This window comes from Silene latifolia, chromosome 5, assembly GCF_048544455.1.
Source record: "Silene latifolia isolate original U9 population chromosome 5, ASM4854445v1, whole genome shotgun sequence".
In the NCBI taxonomy this organism is placed as follows: domain Eukaryota; kingdom Viridiplantae; phylum Streptophyta; class Magnoliopsida; order Caryophyllales; family Caryophyllaceae; genus Silene; species Silene latifolia.
This window is the reverse complement of record NC_133530.1, coordinates 88,272,586-88,291,421: the sequence shown is the minus strand read 5'-3', so window position 1 is coordinate 88,291,421 and position 18,836 is coordinate 88,272,586. Positions and strand designations below refer to the sequence as shown.

Genomic DNA, 18,836 nt, shown 5'->3' with positions numbered 1-18,836 from the left:
CACTCTAATGCCTTTGACATCCCTATCCTTTTTGATGATGTCAAGAGGGGGAAAAGGTAAACTCATGCTCTTAATCTCTTTGCATATTGATTAACTAATGTCTTGCCTAACCTTCTTAACTTTGAATCTTGTTTTGGGGCAATGTAAAATTGTCACGGTTAGTTTGATTTAAGTGCTTGCTTTATATACGGTAATACTGTCCCTTCTCTCACTTGATCTTGCTTGATCAAAATCTTGAATTAAGGTGTTTACATTGCTTATACATTCGTTTGGGGCTTGTCATCATCAAAGGGGGAATTTGTTGGGTTCCCTATGATTGATGATAACATGCCCATTTGATTTGTGTTATCTTAGTTTACCTTTTCAGGATTAATGATTAAATCAAGCTTGGATTAAGAAGTGTTGAAGTTGTTAAGGATCCCATTGTAATGAGTCAAGTGTCATCTAATGTACAAGTGAGAAAGTAGAGTATCTTAGAGTAATAGAAACAGTCAAGACGACTGTTACCTTCAATAAAGAGTGGTTTAAATAATTATTATTTTCAAAATGTTTCCTCTTTGTGCAAATTCAACCCTTTGGTCTTTTAGAAAACAAGAAATGCTTTTTGCCTCATTTGTGTAAACTTGTCATCATGTAACTTGTCTTTTCTCTCTTTGTTTTCTTAATTTGCATGAGCTTTTAAGGATATCTTTCAAACACTCTTTCTCTATTCTTGCCTTTGCAAAAGAACCTTCTTTGGTGTAAGTATTGGGTGGTTATTGGAGCTCTTCACATGTGTGGTCTTTGACCCTTCAAAACCCTAGCAACCTCCTCACCCATTTCCTCTATAAAAGGCGAGCCATCTCCCTCATAAAATCTCAAGAATTCTTTCTAAAATTAATTTCAAGTTTGCAAATTTGTTTTAAAAGCTTTAAACCGTGTGTCCTTTGCAAAATCTCTAAAGAGTCTTCAAGTTGTTACTGATGTCGTGGCTCTGTACTCATTATTTTTAACATACTAAACTCTCTTGCTTAAGAATTGTTGATCTTGTAAAAGTTGTCCATCTCTATTCTTTGCTAAGAATATGTTAGTGGAAACTTGATCCTATAACATTCTAAGTGTGTTAGTAGAGTTTAGGACGGAGTAGTCTTTAACACTTGGCAACCGGAGTAGGTTGCAAGTTGGCTTGTCATAAGAACGGAGTAGTTCTTGGACTCGCTTTACAACCGGAGTAGGTTGGTGTTTTTTATTGTACGGGTCTTTTAGTAGTCGGAGTAGATCACTAAAAGAAATCAATAAAAAGGTAGATTGGACGTAGGGACTTGAGTATTTGCCGAACCAATTCAAAATCTCGTGTTTGATTTATTTCTTTCATTTCCGCTACTTCTTTTACTTTGTTTGTTTTGCTTTGCTTTACCTTCGAAGTAACAGTTCATCATACTGTCACATTTGGTCTGCAGTCTGTACTTCATAAACTGAGACAAATAGCTACAGTCTGAACCGTTGTTACTTTCATACTTCAGCAAACATTCATTATATCACTCGTTTAATCTTAACTTACTACACCAAGTACTCTCTTATCTTCTTGTTCTCTTAACTCACTTTAAATCAATAAAGTTGAAGTTAAAATTTTTTAAATAGTACCTAATTCACCCCCTCCCCCTCTTAGGTACTCGAATCCATAAACTCAACAATTGGTATCAGAGCCTCGTGCTCTTGATCGAGGCTAATCGCCTTAGAGTTTGATTCATGGGTAATGGATTCCGAGAAACACTCCAAGATCCCGGTCTTTACCGGTTCGAATTTTGGTTGGTGGAAACTCAAAATGGAACATTACATCAAAAGCATAGACTATCAATGTTAGAACATCATCCAAAATGGACCTCTTGTCATTGAGGAAACCGATATCTTAAACGGTTCACCAAGACAAAAGAGGAAAGAAATTACAATGAAAACGACTTTAAACTCGCCGAAAAGAATTCCAAAGCAATGTCGATTCTTCAACGTTGTGTTGGTGAGGGGGAAGTTAGTCGAATCTCTGGATGTCCTACGGCAAAATCTATTTGGGATTCCCTTGTACTTGCCTATGAAGGGACGTCCCAAGTAAGAAAACACCGTATTGACATTCTCATGCAACAATATGAGATGTTTAGAATGTCAAAGGACGAGTCCATAAATAGTTTCTCTGCACGTTTTTCTTGTATTATTAATGAGCTTAAAAGTCTAGGAAGGAACTTCGAGTCCGAGGACACCATTCGAAAAATCCTTCGTAGTCTAACCTCTAAGTGGCAACCCAAGGTCACCGCCATAGAGGAAGCTAAAGACTTGTCAACCCTATCTCTTCATGAACTAATGGGATCACTAATGGCTCACGAGTTCAACCTCGACAAGCATTCTAGTGAGTCCTCAAAGGGAAAGAGTCTCGCCCTCACATCTTCTCCAAGTGATGAAGAAGATGATGAGGATGACGAGTTTGCTATGTTCTCAAGAAACCTAGCCGGGTTAGTCAATGGTCAAGGAAACAAAAGATTCACTAATAATTACTCGAAAAAACGCTTTCCTAAGAGACGACCTAACTCCACCGTGGGATGCTTTAAATGTGGTGATAAAACTCACCAAATTAAAGAATGTCCCAAGTGGGATGATATCAAATCTAAGGAAAGAAGAGAAAAGGTTAAAAAGGACTATAAACATAGAGTCATGAGTGCCATTTGGGGAATGTCCGACTCCGAGGAAGATGATGAACTCATCGAGGAGGAACTAGAGGCTAAAATGTGTCTTTCAAATAATTTTAAAGAAAAAGTCTCAAAAACCTCAAAAATTGAACATTTAAGATGCCTCATGGCTAATCCCGACGATTCCGACTCCGATTCCGACAACGAGGTAAATCATCTAAGGGCCAAGGCTAGAACTTACTCCAAAGAGAAAGTATGTAAGCTTCTTGACCAACTTTTTGATAAGTGTCGGTTTCAAAATGATAAGCTTGAGGTAATGCAAAATGAGATTGAGGAAATTGCTCAAGAGTTAGTAGAGTTTAGGACGGAGTAGTCTTTAACTCTTGGCAGCCGGAGTAGGTTGCAAGTTGGCTTGTCATAAGAACGGAGTAGTTCTTGGACTCGCTTTACAACCGGAGTAGGTTGGTGTTTTTTATTGTACGGGTCTTTTAGTAGTCGGAGTAGATCACTAAAAGAAATCAATAAAAAGGTATATTGGACGTAGGCACTTGAGTATTTGCCGAACCAATTCAAAATCTCGTGTTTGATTTATTTCTTTCATTTCCGCTGCTTCTTTTACTTTGTTTGTTTTGCTTTGCTTTACCTTCGAAGTAACAGTTCATCATACTGTCACATTTGGTCTGCAGTCTGTACTTCATAAACTGAGACAAATAGCTACAGTCCGAACCGTTGTTACTTTCATACTTCAGCAAACATTCATTATATCACTCGTTTAATCTTAACTTACTACACCAAGTACTCTCTTATCTTCTTGTTCCCTTAACTCACTTTAAATCAATAAAGTTGAAGTTAAAATTTTTTAAATAGTACCTAATTCACCCCCTCCCCCTCTTAGGTACTCGAATCCATAAACTCAACAGAAGGGGATGAGGTGAGAAGAAGTGATGAAACCAAATATATATATATATATATATATATATATATATATATATATATATATATATATATATATATATATAGGAATGGGATCATGTGAGTATGACTCATATATTTGAGGATTGAGGATTAATACTAGCTGTCAGATCTAAGAGATCCAACATCCATGATTTGGTGCGGATAAGTAAGGGTAATATGGTAATTTCGCGGATGCACATATATACTCCTTATTCCATCGAACAAACCTAATTCATTCATTCTCAGTTAAAGTCTTTCTCTATCTACCTTCTATCTTCTTCGATGAATCACTAATTTTCCTGTTTTCGTGACTTTTTTGTTTCGAATTCAATCTCAACTCAATCATTTGTCATTCTTCTATTTCTTATCAACGATCATACTCTTTCAATTGAAATCGCGATGTTAGGTACATATACTTTATCTTTAGTTTTTAATTTCAGTTTTATTTTCATGTGATTGTTGTTTCGCTACATATATTTGCAATTACTAGTCATCTTACTGCGTTTGTTATGATTTTGCAGCTACTCTTCGTGATTTCAATGCTTTGTATCTCTTTTTCCTAAATTAGGTTTAATTTGTGAGGATTTCATATGATTTATTGGTCTTCTTTCTCATATATCTAGGTTAATTTAATTCGAACAAGTTACGAATTTGTTATATATTCAGTATTTTTTCCTGATCTATGTTAAACTCACCTGTTGTTATGAGTTTTTTGTTCTCGATTTATAATTTTGATGAGATTGATTCATAGTCTTGTTATTTGATTGCGATTTTAAATTATTTCACTTTGTTCGAGTTTTGTTGTCATATAAACCTAATTTATATGTGTAGTATCTTGTTTCAAATTTCTTTAAATTTGTGTCAGATTTATTTACATCTGTTTTACATTGTTACTTTTTACTGTTAGCTAGTAGTAGTATATATTTCGCCGATTTAGGTTCTAAATTGTTTGACATCTTATAAATATCACGTATTTGCTGCTAAAGTATCCAGTGTGATATTGTTTAGAAGACTATGTGATATTGTTTAGCAGACTGTGTGATATTGTTTTATTACATCCCTTTTACTTTGATTGTCAGAAATCAATTACTACTTGTTTGTTTACATTGTAGTTTTTTGTGCTATTTTTTGTCAGCTCGTGAAAGTTGTTTAGCTTTGAGCGGCCTATTGGACAGAGATATGACTTGGTCCAAATTGGCATACGAAGCTTTGGGCTTAAGGCTTAATTTACCTGCCAAATGAGTCTCCAAGTTTGGTGTATGTTTGGTTTTGGTATAGATTTGATGTTGAGTTGTTATCATATGTTTCTGATTTACATTCTGCTTGTTTATTGAGTTGCGGTATTTTGTTTGACCATCACCATTTCATCTTGTTGACCAGCAAGCACAACATAAATTTTAAGATGTTGTTGGTTCTTCTGATTCCATTGTTTTCATCAGGTATTGAAAAAAATTAGATCGGATTTGTCTAATTTCAGTTGTGGCCTTGCTCATATTTTCTGTGAGTGCTCTTAATTCATTGGTGGATTCGAGTTTTGATTAATCCACTTTCTTCTATTGGTACAATAGGTTGGACTTTGTCCCACTAGATTGTTGGTTGCGTAAACCAGGTTGGTTAAGCGGCTTAAAGGTGAAGCATCCTGCGGAGTAAATGTGTTGGCCACCTTTTATTTATTTGAGATGGATCATCGATGAAAGTGGAAGTAGACGCCACAACACAATATGGTTCATTCGTCTTGACGAGCTTTATTTTGCATCCTTGTATATCTCTCACATGTTTGCTTACTGGGAATGACAGATCCTCTTTGAAGGGGATATGAAGTCTCATGATGCGTCCAGAGAAGCTAATTGATAAAACCAAGTCAGAAATGAAGCTAAGGATCAGTGTTACTTTCCAAGGGGATATGAAGTTTCATGATATTCTTCATTGGTGTCGTACTAATGGTTTGATATAATTGAGTTCCTAAAAGTTGAGTAGATAGTCAGGTGACTGCATTAAGTTGAGTCATGGTCATGAAATGGTTGTAAAAACGGTTGTACTGGTGTTTAAAACAAGATGAGGTTGAACAAACGTCAAGCAAGAAGTTGAAGATTGTGCTGGAAAAAGATGCCAAAAAGGATAATAAAAGGAAATTGGTAAAGGTAGAGGAAGAGAAAGGAACTAATCTGTGTACTCAGATTGTGTTGACAGAACTTTAATTGAATATGCACTGATTGATGTAATTTTGGAAGGATAGTAATCTGTTATAGTCGTTATAAATTAATATTATTATTGTAATTTTGTGATATTGTTTAGAATCAGCAATGATATTTTATCTTATATGCTGTGATATTGTTTCTCAATAGCAAAAAGTTTGAGGGTTTCAAAATTCCTTGTGAATGTGATATTGTTTTGGATAAAGTGTGATACCGGGATCTGTGAAGTTTGATATTGTTCGGTAATGCTTCTAGAACAATATGACGTGATACTTATGAAGATATATATTGTTTCTTATAACTGTTTGGAAACTAGCAAATAAAGATAAATATATGATATTGTTAATAACATAGTGTGATATTATTAGCACAATAACTTGATATTGTTTACCATATCATTTGATATTTTTTTTGAAAGAACTAAATTATATGATATTATTAACACAATAATGGTGATATTGTTTTATGATATTGTTTACCACATCTTGTGATATTGTTAAGCCAGTAGTGTGATATCGTTTACCACATCTTGTGATATTGTTAAACTAATAGTGTGATATTGTTCTCAAAGTCATTTGATATTGTGTCATGAAAGGTGATATTTTTTATAATTAAATGTGATATTGTTTACTAAAACTTGTGATATTGCTAAAACAAACGTGTGATATTGTTTACCAAAAAAAATGAAATACTTTAAGAACCATATATTCTCTATTTAATGACATAAAAAAAGAGGCAAATCCTGATACAACTATAATATTGTTACCATTACTTTACATTCCAACTCAAAAATGCAAAAAAAAAAAAGATACAAATTAATAATCGCTTGAAACAATATCTAAGAATACAGAATTTGTCTTTATAAGAGAAATGAATAAAAAAACATGATTTGTTTAGTTGATCATGTACTATAGACTTCGCCAACATGCACACATACTCTTAAGTAACCTCCAAAAGCGAAGAAATCTGCAAAAAAAAGGAAAAAAAAGTACAAACATCATCTTTCAGACAAAAGAAAATACAACAAATATAAAAAACACACCATATTACAGCATTTACAGCAACATTTTACATTATTTTTCGCAAAACGGTGACATTTTACAAATGAAAATACCATACTATAGCATTTTAGTGCCTTGATGACATTTTACAACTTAATTATGTAGTAGTCAACTTGCCAAAATGTATGAAAATAGAGTACCACGAATATTCACATTGATATCACATCATACAAACAACAAAGATCACACGTTTTCCGTTATCATAGCCAACATGTAATTCGACATTACTCATTTTACTGAAAACAAACGATTACTTCAATTCTATCATATGAAACTGTAATTTTGCACAATTAAACAATGTTAAACCCTAACTTTCGCGATTAAAACAATATGAAACCCTAATTTTCACAATTAAACAAAGTTGAACCCTAATTTTCACAATCGATCAATATAAAATCCTAATTTTAGCGATTCAAACTAAAAAGACATCTTATAAACAACTAAAACTTCAATTGATGATAGTAATTGATTCAATGTGTCGATATTATGAACGAAAAATGTTTAAAATCATTTATAAGTAAGATATTTAGAAATTTACAGCAAGAACACGAAAGAACCCTAAATAACTCGATAATTAGTTCGATTTTGTTGATTTAATCCAATTAAATTCATCTAATTCAACATACATACAATAATTTCGAACAAAATCAAAATGTATAATCAATTTAATGCTACAAAAGTTGAAAAAAATCGCAAAAATGGATAAAGATGAGAAACAAATGTACCTCAACGATTTTGGAGAGAATTCTGGTGAGATTATTCAATCTAGTGAACGGATACATCTAGAATGTTGAAATGCAGTTGAAATCGTCTTTGAATTTTAAGTTTTTACGGATTTTCGGCGAGATTTTAGAGAGGATTTTGTAATAGTTTTCGTTTGAGATGTTTGATTGATTTTTGGTAAAATTATTAGAGAGAGAAACTGACGATTGATTTTTTGAGTTTTAGGTGGTTTTGTTTGTCAATTTTCCTCGCGATATTGTTTTGTATATGGTGTGATACTTTATTCGTTACTCAATCCTCAAATATTTAGGAGTTCTCACCGGATCCCGACTCTATATATATATATATATTTGAGGATTGAGGATTGCAATACAATATCACGGGTTCTTCAATACAATATCACGAAAAAAATCAGACTTGTCCAAAAAAAAAAAAAATTTATAAAAAAAAAAAAATTTTTTTTTTTTGCGCAGCTATTTTTTTCGTGTGATATTGTTTCGAACAACCTGTGATATTGTATTGAATATCACGAAAAAATTAGACTTATCAAAAAAAAAAAAAATTTATAATTTTTTTTTTTTTTTTTTTTTTGTGACTATTTTTTTCGTGTGATATTGTTTCGAACAACCTGTGATATTGTATTGAATATCACGAAAAAATCAGACTTGTCCAAAAAAAATTTTTTTTTTATAAAAAAAAAATTTTTTTTTTTTTTTTTTTTTTTGCACAACTATTTTTTTCGTGTGATATTGTTTCGAACAACCTGTGATATTGTAAAGAAATCCTCAATCCTCAAAAAGATAGTGTATCCTCACATGATCCCATTCCTATATATATATATATATATATATAGTTTAGTGAGTATAAATTTATAAGTAATGTTAACTTTAACTTCTCATTCTATCTTAAATTGAAAATGAACTAGACCCCCATAACTTTGTGCAATTGTGAAATTAACCCCTGTAACTAGAGTTGACATTGGGCCGTGCTGGACCGGCCCGCATGCCGACCCATCGTGCCTTCCCCAAAAAATGGCCCGACCCAAGCACGGATATTGGGCTGGCCGTGCCGTGCCGTGCCGTGCCTAGCCCACTCACCCAAATCCCCCCCGCGGCCCGCTCTTGGCACGCCCAATTTCGTGCTCGGGTCGTGCCTGGCCCATGGGCTAATCGTGCCTAGCACGTGGGCCGGCCCAATAACCTTAGTATTTTTTTTCTAAATACACTTTTATTTATATAAATAATGAATATTAACGATTTAAATATATATTTGATTAAATATTAATGTACTTGATGTCTTGATTAGTTGATTACTTGTATTTTTAATGTACTAGATTTAATTAAATAATTAAAAAACGATATTAAAAATGGAATTTAATTAAATAATTAAGAAACGGGCCAAATCTCGGGCCGTGCCGTGCCAGGCCCGCCGTGCCTGGTTCGTGCCGGACCCTCCGTGCTAGGGTCGTGCCGTGCCTAGGCACGGGAATTTCCAAAAAATGCTGCCGCGGCCCGCCTCAATCCCGTTCGTGCCGTGCCCGTGCCATCAGTATTATTCATCTGTGCCGTGTCGTTCCCGTGCCGGACTCGTGCCGTGCCCGTGCCGCCAGCCTTAGCCCGGCTGGGATTGCCATCTCTACCCGTAACTTTCAATTGGAGTGATTAAGCCCCATAACTTGCATAATAAGTGAAATTAAACCCTTTATTAAATCTCACGAGAAATTGAATTTATCATATCACAAAAGTAAAAATGGTTATGTTCTTATGAAAAATACAAAATAAAAGTTTTAAAAAATTAATCAAAAATCTCACAAAAATTTATATACCAACAACTATACCAACAAGTATACATATAACATACTAAAATCATACGTAATACATACTAAACCATTTTTTACATACCTATGTAAATCGGTATGATTTTTTTAGGAAAAAAACAATTAACAACTTTGTGTAAACTTTTTTTAATTGTTGAAAAATAGAAAATTTTGAATACTTTTTTACCCTTTTATTATATTTTTTTTGTCATGAAAATCTTTTATTTCGACCTCTGATTTTAACACAACTACCTAACAAAATATTTTGCAATTGAAATTTCTTTACAAAAATTTGAAAAATATGTACTTTATATAAAAATAATAAATTGTTTGCTTTTCGTAAAATATTTTTAATTTTATTTTATCTAATTTATGCTATTTTTTTTTTTAATTTTAGAAATTTTATTTCGTATTTTTCATAAGAACCTAAGCATTTTTACTTTTATGATATGATAAATTGAATTTCTCGTGAGATTTTGATAAAGAGGTTTAATTTCACTTATGATGTAAGTTATGGGGCCTAATCACTCCAATTGAAAGTTATGGGGGTTAATTTCATAATTGCATAAAGTTATGGGGGGTCAATCACCACTTCTCTTGGAAATTTCACAATAAAGTGCATACACAATGAAGTTAATATAACTCATATTGCCCGTTAATTAATCCTATAATCAATTTTTTTAATAAAATTAATCTAGATCTAATCGAATTTACAAGTAGTGCCTACTATCCATTCTAAACTCTAAAAAATTAAACATTTACTCCCTCCCTGGTCAATAGTTTACATTATCCTTTTTTGAGTGTTTCAGTCAATAGTTTACATTTCTATTTTGGATATGTTTTATACTCTCTACTTTATCTTTAAAAAATATTAAAATCAATTCCCCTCTCTTTGTACCTTGGTCTTTGTGTATTTATATGAAGCATATGTAAATATTTTATTGAGACAAATGTAATATTTAGTTATTGGAGTATTTGGTTATTCTCTAAGATATAAAGATACATCTATGTACTAGACATGCAACTTTAATGACTCATATCTTCATACATGTACACGGGGATAATGATGGGTTCTCAGATACAAAAATCTATTTCGTGTTTAAGCGGAGACAATATCCATTGATGTCATACTTCGCCATGACGATAAATAGAGACAAGGGGCAGTTACTTAATCATGTTGAAATTTATATGTTGGAACTCAGATTTTAGTCATGGTTAGCTTTAAGTAACAACGTCAAAAACAACATCACCAAGGGATGAATGCTCTACATTGATGATAGAAAACAAGTATACCAGTGCCACGCGAAAGATATTGTTTACAAAGAAATTTTCACACATCTACCAATTAGGTGTCATATTATATATTTTGCATGAAGTTTACAGGGAATTACCAGTCTTAATTGTAAATTATGAAAACAAATTTTATTGGTTAAAGATATAACAAATTCTCCAAACATGTTATATATATGATTGGAATACATGTTGTTTTGTGTACCACCATTCAGCCTTTACACCGTCTTATGCTTACAGAGTTGAATATATGGGTAGATGTTGTAGGTTAATCTAATTTGCGAATCACATAAAGGTTAGCTTTAGTTATAATATGTTTATTTTGGAGGAATTAAACCACATTTTTGGCAATGCCGTTTTATGTTAACTAAAAACAGATGGTGTCTACAACAATAAAAATAGGTAACTACATAATTGAATAATACAACTATCTCTTTGGGTGTTATACAACTGATATAATTAATACCAAAGAGAGTACCTTTTTACGTTACGAGGATCAAGATCCACCAAGAATCAACTAAACCAACCCAAAGTTTTGTGCGTTCAAATTTTTACATAGTTCGACTTTTTTTTTATTAACCAGGTTTAGTTGACTTTTCTACTAAAACCACTTGACAACGTAAACCAACGCTTACTGATATGTTGTTCAACAAATTTTGGAACATTCAATACGTATTGTTAAAGATAATCCATGGGGCGTCGCGTCGCGATCGCACGGCTTCCAACTAGTCGTAACCCTGTTCTACCATCCCACAATTATACAATCCAATCCTACATTTTTTTTTTTCGTACTAGAATCGTGGCGGGTTAGTATTTAACTAATATTTCAATGGGATTAATTACGGGTTAGATTTCGGAGGATATATATAAGTTGGGTTATTTCAATTTTCAAATCACGAGCCTTATTTCTGTAAGGCAGCCCCGATAACATTCCTACACCAAATAAACTCAGGAATACGAGGAAAAATTCTAGGGTTTCAAAATCAAAATCAAAATCAAGATCAAGAAGGTTTTTAAATCAATCGATCGAGAAAGAAATAGCGGTTAAATTAAGGCGAGAGCGTGATTAAGATCAAGGTCAAAATCAAAATCATGCCGACTTTTGTAGTTCTAAAATCCAGGTTTTCATTCTTCGCTTTCTTGTTTTTGTTTTTGTTTTTGATCGTAATTTATTCATCTTAATAATCAGTTTTTTGATTATTTTGTTTTGTTTTGTTTTGTTTGGATTATCAGGTCTGGTGGAAAGCTTTCAATGGATGATATCGGGTATGATATCGGGTATGATGATTCCTTCTTCCTTATTTCTATTTTTATTTCCAACTCACTTCCGAGTCGAGGTCAGGTCGGAATGGAATGGAATGGAATTAGTTGTATAATTTTTTTGCTTTGTTGATTATTGGCCGACAAGTGGACCATAATCAAATTGCCTATATAAAACATTTTCGATATAGAAAGTTAAACAAATGAAAGTAAACAAATTGCTTATAGAAAACATTCCCGATATAGAAAGGTAAACAAATGAATGAGATACCCTAGAGTAGAGTGAAATAGTAAAATAATGACTGAGACGGAGGGAGGACAAGAATTGTAATCCATGTGAGTTGCAAATTTTGTATTGTTTGTATACCATCTGTTCACCTTTGGTTCTTGTTTTTCATTTTGTCATTTGAAGGCTTCCCTATGATCCTGAATGTGAAAGTGAGGTTTCTTGTTCGCAAAAGAATAATTCTAAGAAGAATAATAAGAAGAAGCCTAAGGCAATGAAATGTAATAGTGATTCGCGGTAGGTTACCCTTTCTGTCTCCTTTTTATTTGAAACTCTTTATTCCTTCTCATCAAATTAAAGTTTCGTATTTTTCAATCAACTTAATCTTGTATAGCACTCATATGTTCCAGTAAGATGTACAAGCTTCCCTCTTTATCAATCAGGATTTACTTGGTATATTTTTCTTAATTTTAATCATTTAGGTAAATTTTGATGGACTTTCTCATTTTACTTTTTGCATTTGAAGGTCCGGTGCAAAGTTTCCCTTGGACACGGTTTCTCCTTCGCGAAAGAAGCCTACCAGAGCGGAAACTAAGGAGCCTCTGGAAGATATGTATGTTGAGGCGTTCTTGCTCGTGCTCTTTCTATTTTTAGTTCTCTATTCTCTTTTACTGATGAACTATATTTAAGTATACCGTATACGTGTAAATTGGTGAGTCATTCCATCTATGTGTTTATACGCTTTGCACTGAAAGTCTGAAACCATTGTACAAATCACTTCGCGTCAAGGATAATTTATTAATGACCTTGGGGATTCATATATTAAATTTTCGCGAAAGTGGCAATTAGCCTTCTTAACTTTGACGAACTGGGAGATTAAGCCCCTTGAGTTTCCAATGTAACTTTGATATAAGGAGTGAAATTCAACCCAAATTTTTAATTACGTTGGAACTTATGGGGCTTAATCTCACAATTGGCCAAAGTTAAGGGGGTTAATTACCACTTCCGCGATGAAATTTTGATAGATCTCGTGGGGTTGAGGGGATCATCTTTCGAATTGACCGTGCTGAAGTTAAACAGTATTGATATGTTAGGAGATTAATTGATGATTCTAAGGATACTTTGTTGCTTTTATAAGAATCATGTTTCAATTTTAATTTTGAGTTGTCCTACTGTCAATATAATACAACTGTTCTTTGCTTTTCTAAAACAATATGATCTACCTTCCCCATTTGTTTCTGCATCTGTGTTCTACTAATATGCGCAATATGTTGCACCTATTCACCTTGGTAACCTCTGAAGGATTATTTTTCACTTTGGCAATTTAAGGTTTGGTGAAAAACTTAATCTGGGCAAGGATGCTGGTCAACTGGAAAAGAATAAAGCTACGGAATGTAAGGAGGTTCCAGAAGATTTTCTTTCCAGGTATGTTGAAGCTTTCTTTATCTTCCTTTCTGCAACTGTTTATTCTAATAATACTTGGGTTGATTAGGTTTGAGTCACGGGTTCTAGTTCGTAAAACGCTACCCATCACGAACTAGGTTCCAATAGGGTATTTTTGTAAGAAAGTCATGACTAGGTTCACAAACCTGCCCCGCGTTCTATTGTGAAAAAGAGAGAAAAGAAACTGCTATTCCCAATGCACACTAACCTGCCACGCTTACATGGTAAAGAGAGTACATTTTTTCTATTTCATCAAACCACTACTCCTTGTTACCACTATAGAACAAGAAAAATAATGAATATCTCCATTTCCCAATAAATAGTTCCACGCACATTACTTCTTCAGCATTTGTATCTTCTGAATTTCTTCATCTTTTAACTTTTATTGCTTTTGATTTCAAATATGCCACACCCTCCATATCTCCGATCCAGATTGCTCATTTTGGCGACTCAGGTAACAAACGAACTGGGTTATGGTACGAGCGAACTGGTTCGGAGACTGGCTAGACGATCTCTGAATCATGCAACGTTGGACTTTATTCCTTTTCGTCAAAGTTTAGCCCAGTTATTTCATGCTTACTTGTCATTACAATTTACAAGGAGTTTTCTGCTGTCCAGGGAGTGACAACTCCAGGACGTTTCACCCTTTTGTTTTTGTCTTTCAATTGAATCTTTGAACTGGGCTACTTCGAACCCAGTAACTGTCCACCGTTCTATACAATTTAACGTTGTATCATTTTTGGCTATTTGCATTTATGTTCTAAGAATATGTAAGCTTCCCATTTTATCTATCCGACTATCCATATTTACTTTGTATATTTTACCAACTACTACTAATTTATTGACCTTGATGAATTTTGAAGTATTCTCATTTGTGTTTTTCACATGGAGGTCTGAAGGAAAGCTTCCTTTGGGCGAGGTTTCCTCTTCTCAAAAGAAGTCTGACGCAACGAAACCTAAGGAGAATCTGGAAAATGGTGTGTTTCGGTATGTTGAGATGTTCTCACTCTTTCTGTTGGTAACTGTCTACTCCCACTTTTTGACTGATTACATGTATAGTGAGTCACTGTAGCGTAGTTCCGCCTATAGCATTAAACTTTTTGCAAGCTCTAGTATACGAAAAGTCCAAAAATATACCTCTAGATAATTGATTAGCAACTTTGGTAATTGTTGTTGTTCGATTCCAGTATGTTCATGCATTCTTGCTGTTTCTGTTTGGATCTTTTCCATTTTTTTTGGCTTTGTTAGATGTGAAGTTATGTTCCCTTTTTTTGCATTCTGGCCCTAAGAAACTCTGTCAAATATATGTGTGAAGTTGGAAACTTTGATAATCATTCTTTAATGGATTCTTGGTTTTTTTTTTTTTGGATTGTCAGGTCGGGTGAAAAGGTTCCAGAGGATTCTCTGAAGCTGGAACCTGACGAGTATCTGGATTATTTCCCTCAGCACTATGTGGTAGGCTGGTAAGTTGATTCCTTCTTCCCTTTTCTATGCGCACGTAGGCGTTTGGTTCATAAGATTGGAATGGACGTGACTGGAGTGTGTGATGTATTTATTTAGAGCCCAATACCCTGTTTAAGCAGTTTGGTTTGATGCTAGGGGAAAAAGAGGTCTGGATTATAGCGGGTTCGGGCGGAGTGAGATCCTTTATTCCAAAATAGCTTAACGATGATACATTGGATCCATTCAATCCCAAAAGTACCCACAAAAGACCCCCAACGTGAATGTATAGATAAATGTTTATTGCATTTATTATATATAATGTTGGTATAACATTTTTTTTTTTTTTTTTTTTTTTTTTCATTTTATCATTTGAAGGAATGGTATTAAGGTTTATACAGAGGTCACCCGTCCGAAAAAGAAGAAGAAGCCTAAAGCAATAAAGATAAAGGAGAATAGGCGGTATGTTGACGCTTTCTTTCTCTTTCTAATTGCAATTGTTTATTTCTTCTCATCAAAGTCTATGTACCCGTTTGACCAGACTGGATATAAAGTTCTCTACTTCTCTTTCACCGACATTTCATGCGTTGTCTAAGTTTTTATTTGGCCACACATGATGTGGTTGTCAACGGGAACTAGGTAGCTGCGGTGTCAGAATAGGTCATTCATTTTCGATTTTTTGCAGGCTTACTAGATTCCGTATGGTTTACAGAAAAATATTTGTTTCCATAGAATAATCCTCCAAATTATTATGGCCACTTCTTAATTCACCAATTTATCTGTGCTCATGCATAAAAGTATATTTACTCGAAAATGCGGGATCTCGGTTCACCAATTTTGCATTAAGTTAAGGCCATGCTTAAATTTCATGGCACCTTGGGCCGCTAAAAGCACCCCTCACTTTCAAAAAGTCACAAATAGCCTTTGTTTTAATGTATCAATAACAGGATATTATTAGACACTTGTGGTTTTCAGATTATCGAATAGGTAGAGTTGAGGGGTGGATTGGAGTAGGGGCGATTCTAGAGAGGATGCACTCCCACCCCCTGATTTATAAAAATACTGTACAGAATACTAATGAACTTAACATTGAATGTAGCGTTGCTGGTTGTCGCTACTTCTTTCTTCAGATTTTTGTTGTTGAGTTTTCATAACTCATTTGGTATGGAGTATAGTATTTCTTTTGTAAATAATGGCTTTGTGCACCGAGTTAAATTTCAATATCAAATGTTTGGATTAATATGAAAAGGTCACCCATAGTTTGGATTATTCTTGTGAACTATTTTCTTATTTCATTTCTTGATGTAACGGTGCTGAAGCTAAATAGCTGTGATATGTTGGGGATTAATTGTTTCGAGGGTAACCTTTGTTGTAGCTATCCGTATTGTGTTTTCAGTTCTGATATTGAATTGGGCTATTTTCAACTATTCTAAACAATGTGTTGATGTGATGTATCTTCATTTTCTATATCTGCATTCGTGTTATAGTAATGTGTACAACTATCGGTTATCAACCCGTATTTGCTATGTATACAGTATATATGCTAGCCCTTTTCCACTTTGTCAAACTTTTGAAGAATTCCTGTTTTTAATTTTGATAATTGAAGGTTTGGTGAAAAGCGTGAAGATCTGGAAGACTGTTTTTTCCGGTATGTTGAGGCGGACTTGCTCTTTCTATATGGATATGTCTATTCCTTTTCGTGTTAGTCTTTTTGCCCCCATTGGATGTGAAATTATGATCTCCTTTTTCCTGTTGTGGCCCTAAAAAAGTCTCTATGCAAGTAAGGAGGGTGTGTTTCATTGCAATTGACGTGGTTGTGAATGAGAACTGGGTAGCTGGGTGAGGAATTGACGCCTTTATCCCACTGTCTTTGGTAGGGAATCTGAAGAAATGGAGAAGACTTCTCGTAAGTTTGCATGTGCAGCTTTATCATACCTGCGTGAACGGGTTTGTGTTCTTATTTATCTGTCATTCTGCTACCGAATATAATAACCATGTTTTTAGCGGACTATTTTGTCCCCTCCCCCTGACCTTACATGGAATTGATTATTTGACAGGGTCACAACTTGGAGCTGGTCAAGCCCTGTTTATATGAAGTAGGAGAGGTCACACATGGGTATAGGGCGCATTTCAACTTCAAGGCTAAAAGGGAAGATGACCCTAGTGCTCCTGTGGAGATGTACTTCGGGCAGTTGTGTTGTTATGGGAAATCTAATATTGATGTTGAGTGCTGCGTCTCTATGGGAGAATCTGACTCCTTACCGTGTATGTTACTATTGTGACTTTACTGACTGTTTCTAATTTAATCTACACTTGCAATGCTGAATGTAGCTTGTTATCTACCAAATTTGACCCGATTAATTCCGCTGTGGTGCAGATGTTCCGGAAAAACGTGGGTGCCAATATTGTACCGAGTTTGTTCATCACCCCTTAGGTGGCTGCAAGGGGATAGTGTGGGGCTTGTTAACACGTTCACGCAACGCGGAGACTTATATTATTACCTAAAGAGTTTGTTCTGAATTGAGGAGTATATTGATGTTATTACTTAGCTGGGTTCAGTGGGATGATATGGGGTTTGCCAACATGATCGCCGTAGGAGTATGTTATGAATTTAGGTAATGTCTTTCGGAAGACGTGTATCAGTGGTGTCGCCAAAGGGGGTGCAGTGGGTGCGACTGCATCCCCTTTGGTTTCAGAAATAAATAATATTAAGTGCAGTTATGTATCAAGGAAATGTGAAGGGTCTAGTGGCAAGTCCCTTGTATTTTGATTGAGTGATTTTGGGTTCAATTCTCCTTGTGGAACATTTTTTTGCTTTTGCAATTACTGGCGTCATTAATAGTTTAATACCATGCCGTATTTAAATGCCATATAAAATACTTCGTTTTTTACTAAGCATATTTATTAGTTGAATCCTTTGAATTGAGTTGTTTTAGAATTATATATGTACTTCCAAAGTTTATGTTCTACTTCGTTTATTTCATTTTATAAATCGTTTTAGTATACATATTATAAAACAAAAAGAGGGTATATATTACTATAATATGAATAAATTTAATCTCGTCAACTTAATAACTTTATATGAAGTATTTAAAATAAATATATAGGAATTTAAGTTCCGGTTAACTTTGTTTTGGATCAAACACAATATTGCTCAAAAGGATGAGATATATATAAATTTTACGCCTAAATTGAGCACCGTTGTCGGAGAGTTAAATTTCATCTGCACATGACATCTTTTGGTTATTAACTTTCCGCACCCCCATGATCTAAATCCTAGATACGCCACTGACGTGTATGTAATGAATTAAGATTAATGTCGTCCATAAGAAGTATGGTATGAATTAATGTCTAGTTTTTGAGTATATTAACTAATGAGATAATGTAACAATTTTTTAACTCGAATATGCTATTGAATAATTCATCCTCATGACCAATTTCGACAAGACAACCATTTGAAAGCTCGACCTATTCCTAAAAATTCGTAATATTAAACGGAGCTAGCAGTATGCCAGATGACTACACAACATGTTTATTAGATAAACAAGCGAACAAATGGTCACCAAACCGCGCTGACAAACAAGGGCGAATACAGAAATGATTAACCATCTACAAGGAGAATGCTCAAATACAATAAGACATAAGTCCAAACTAACATTTTACCCTTGTTTGATCTTCGGTCCCGGACTGATGAACACCCCTGGGCTCTTTTACTCGATAAAAAAAAAAAAAAACATTTCTCAATCCCACGTCTTCTTGTTATCTAAAGCATTG

At 34.2% G+C, this 18,836-nt stretch overlaps 1 protein-coding gene across 2 annotated transcripts; it reads left to right on the top strand.

Annotated features, from left to right (window-relative positions):
- The first annotated feature begins 11,592 nt into the window (after positions 1-11,592).
- On the top strand, positions 11,593-18,488 carry LOC141657797 (uncharacterized). 2 transcript variants are annotated; one of them, XM_074465137.1, is made up of 13 exons: positions 11,593-11,814; positions 11,927-11,971; positions 12,366-12,476; positions 12,706-12,792; positions 13,509-13,604; positions 14,514-14,609; positions 14,999-15,085; positions 15,441-15,524; positions 16,669-16,710; positions 16,940-17,009; positions 17,120-17,327; positions 17,440-17,574; positions 18,375-18,488. In XM_074465137.1, the coding sequence occupies exons 1-12, from the start codon at positions 11,786-11,788 to the stop codon at positions 17,565-17,567; spliced, it is 1,083 nt and encodes a 360-aa protein (XP_074321238.1). In that variant the 5' UTR covers positions 11,593-11,785; the 3' UTR covers positions 17,568-17,574; positions 18,375-18,488. The 2 variants fall into 2 exon arrangements, 1 of the variants encoding a protein (XP_074321238.1); XR_012548867.1 differs by lacking the exon at positions 14,514-14,609 and having other exon boundaries at positions 17,440-17,698; positions 18,396-18,488.
- The last annotated feature ends 348 nt before the right edge of the window (positions 18,489-18,836 follow it).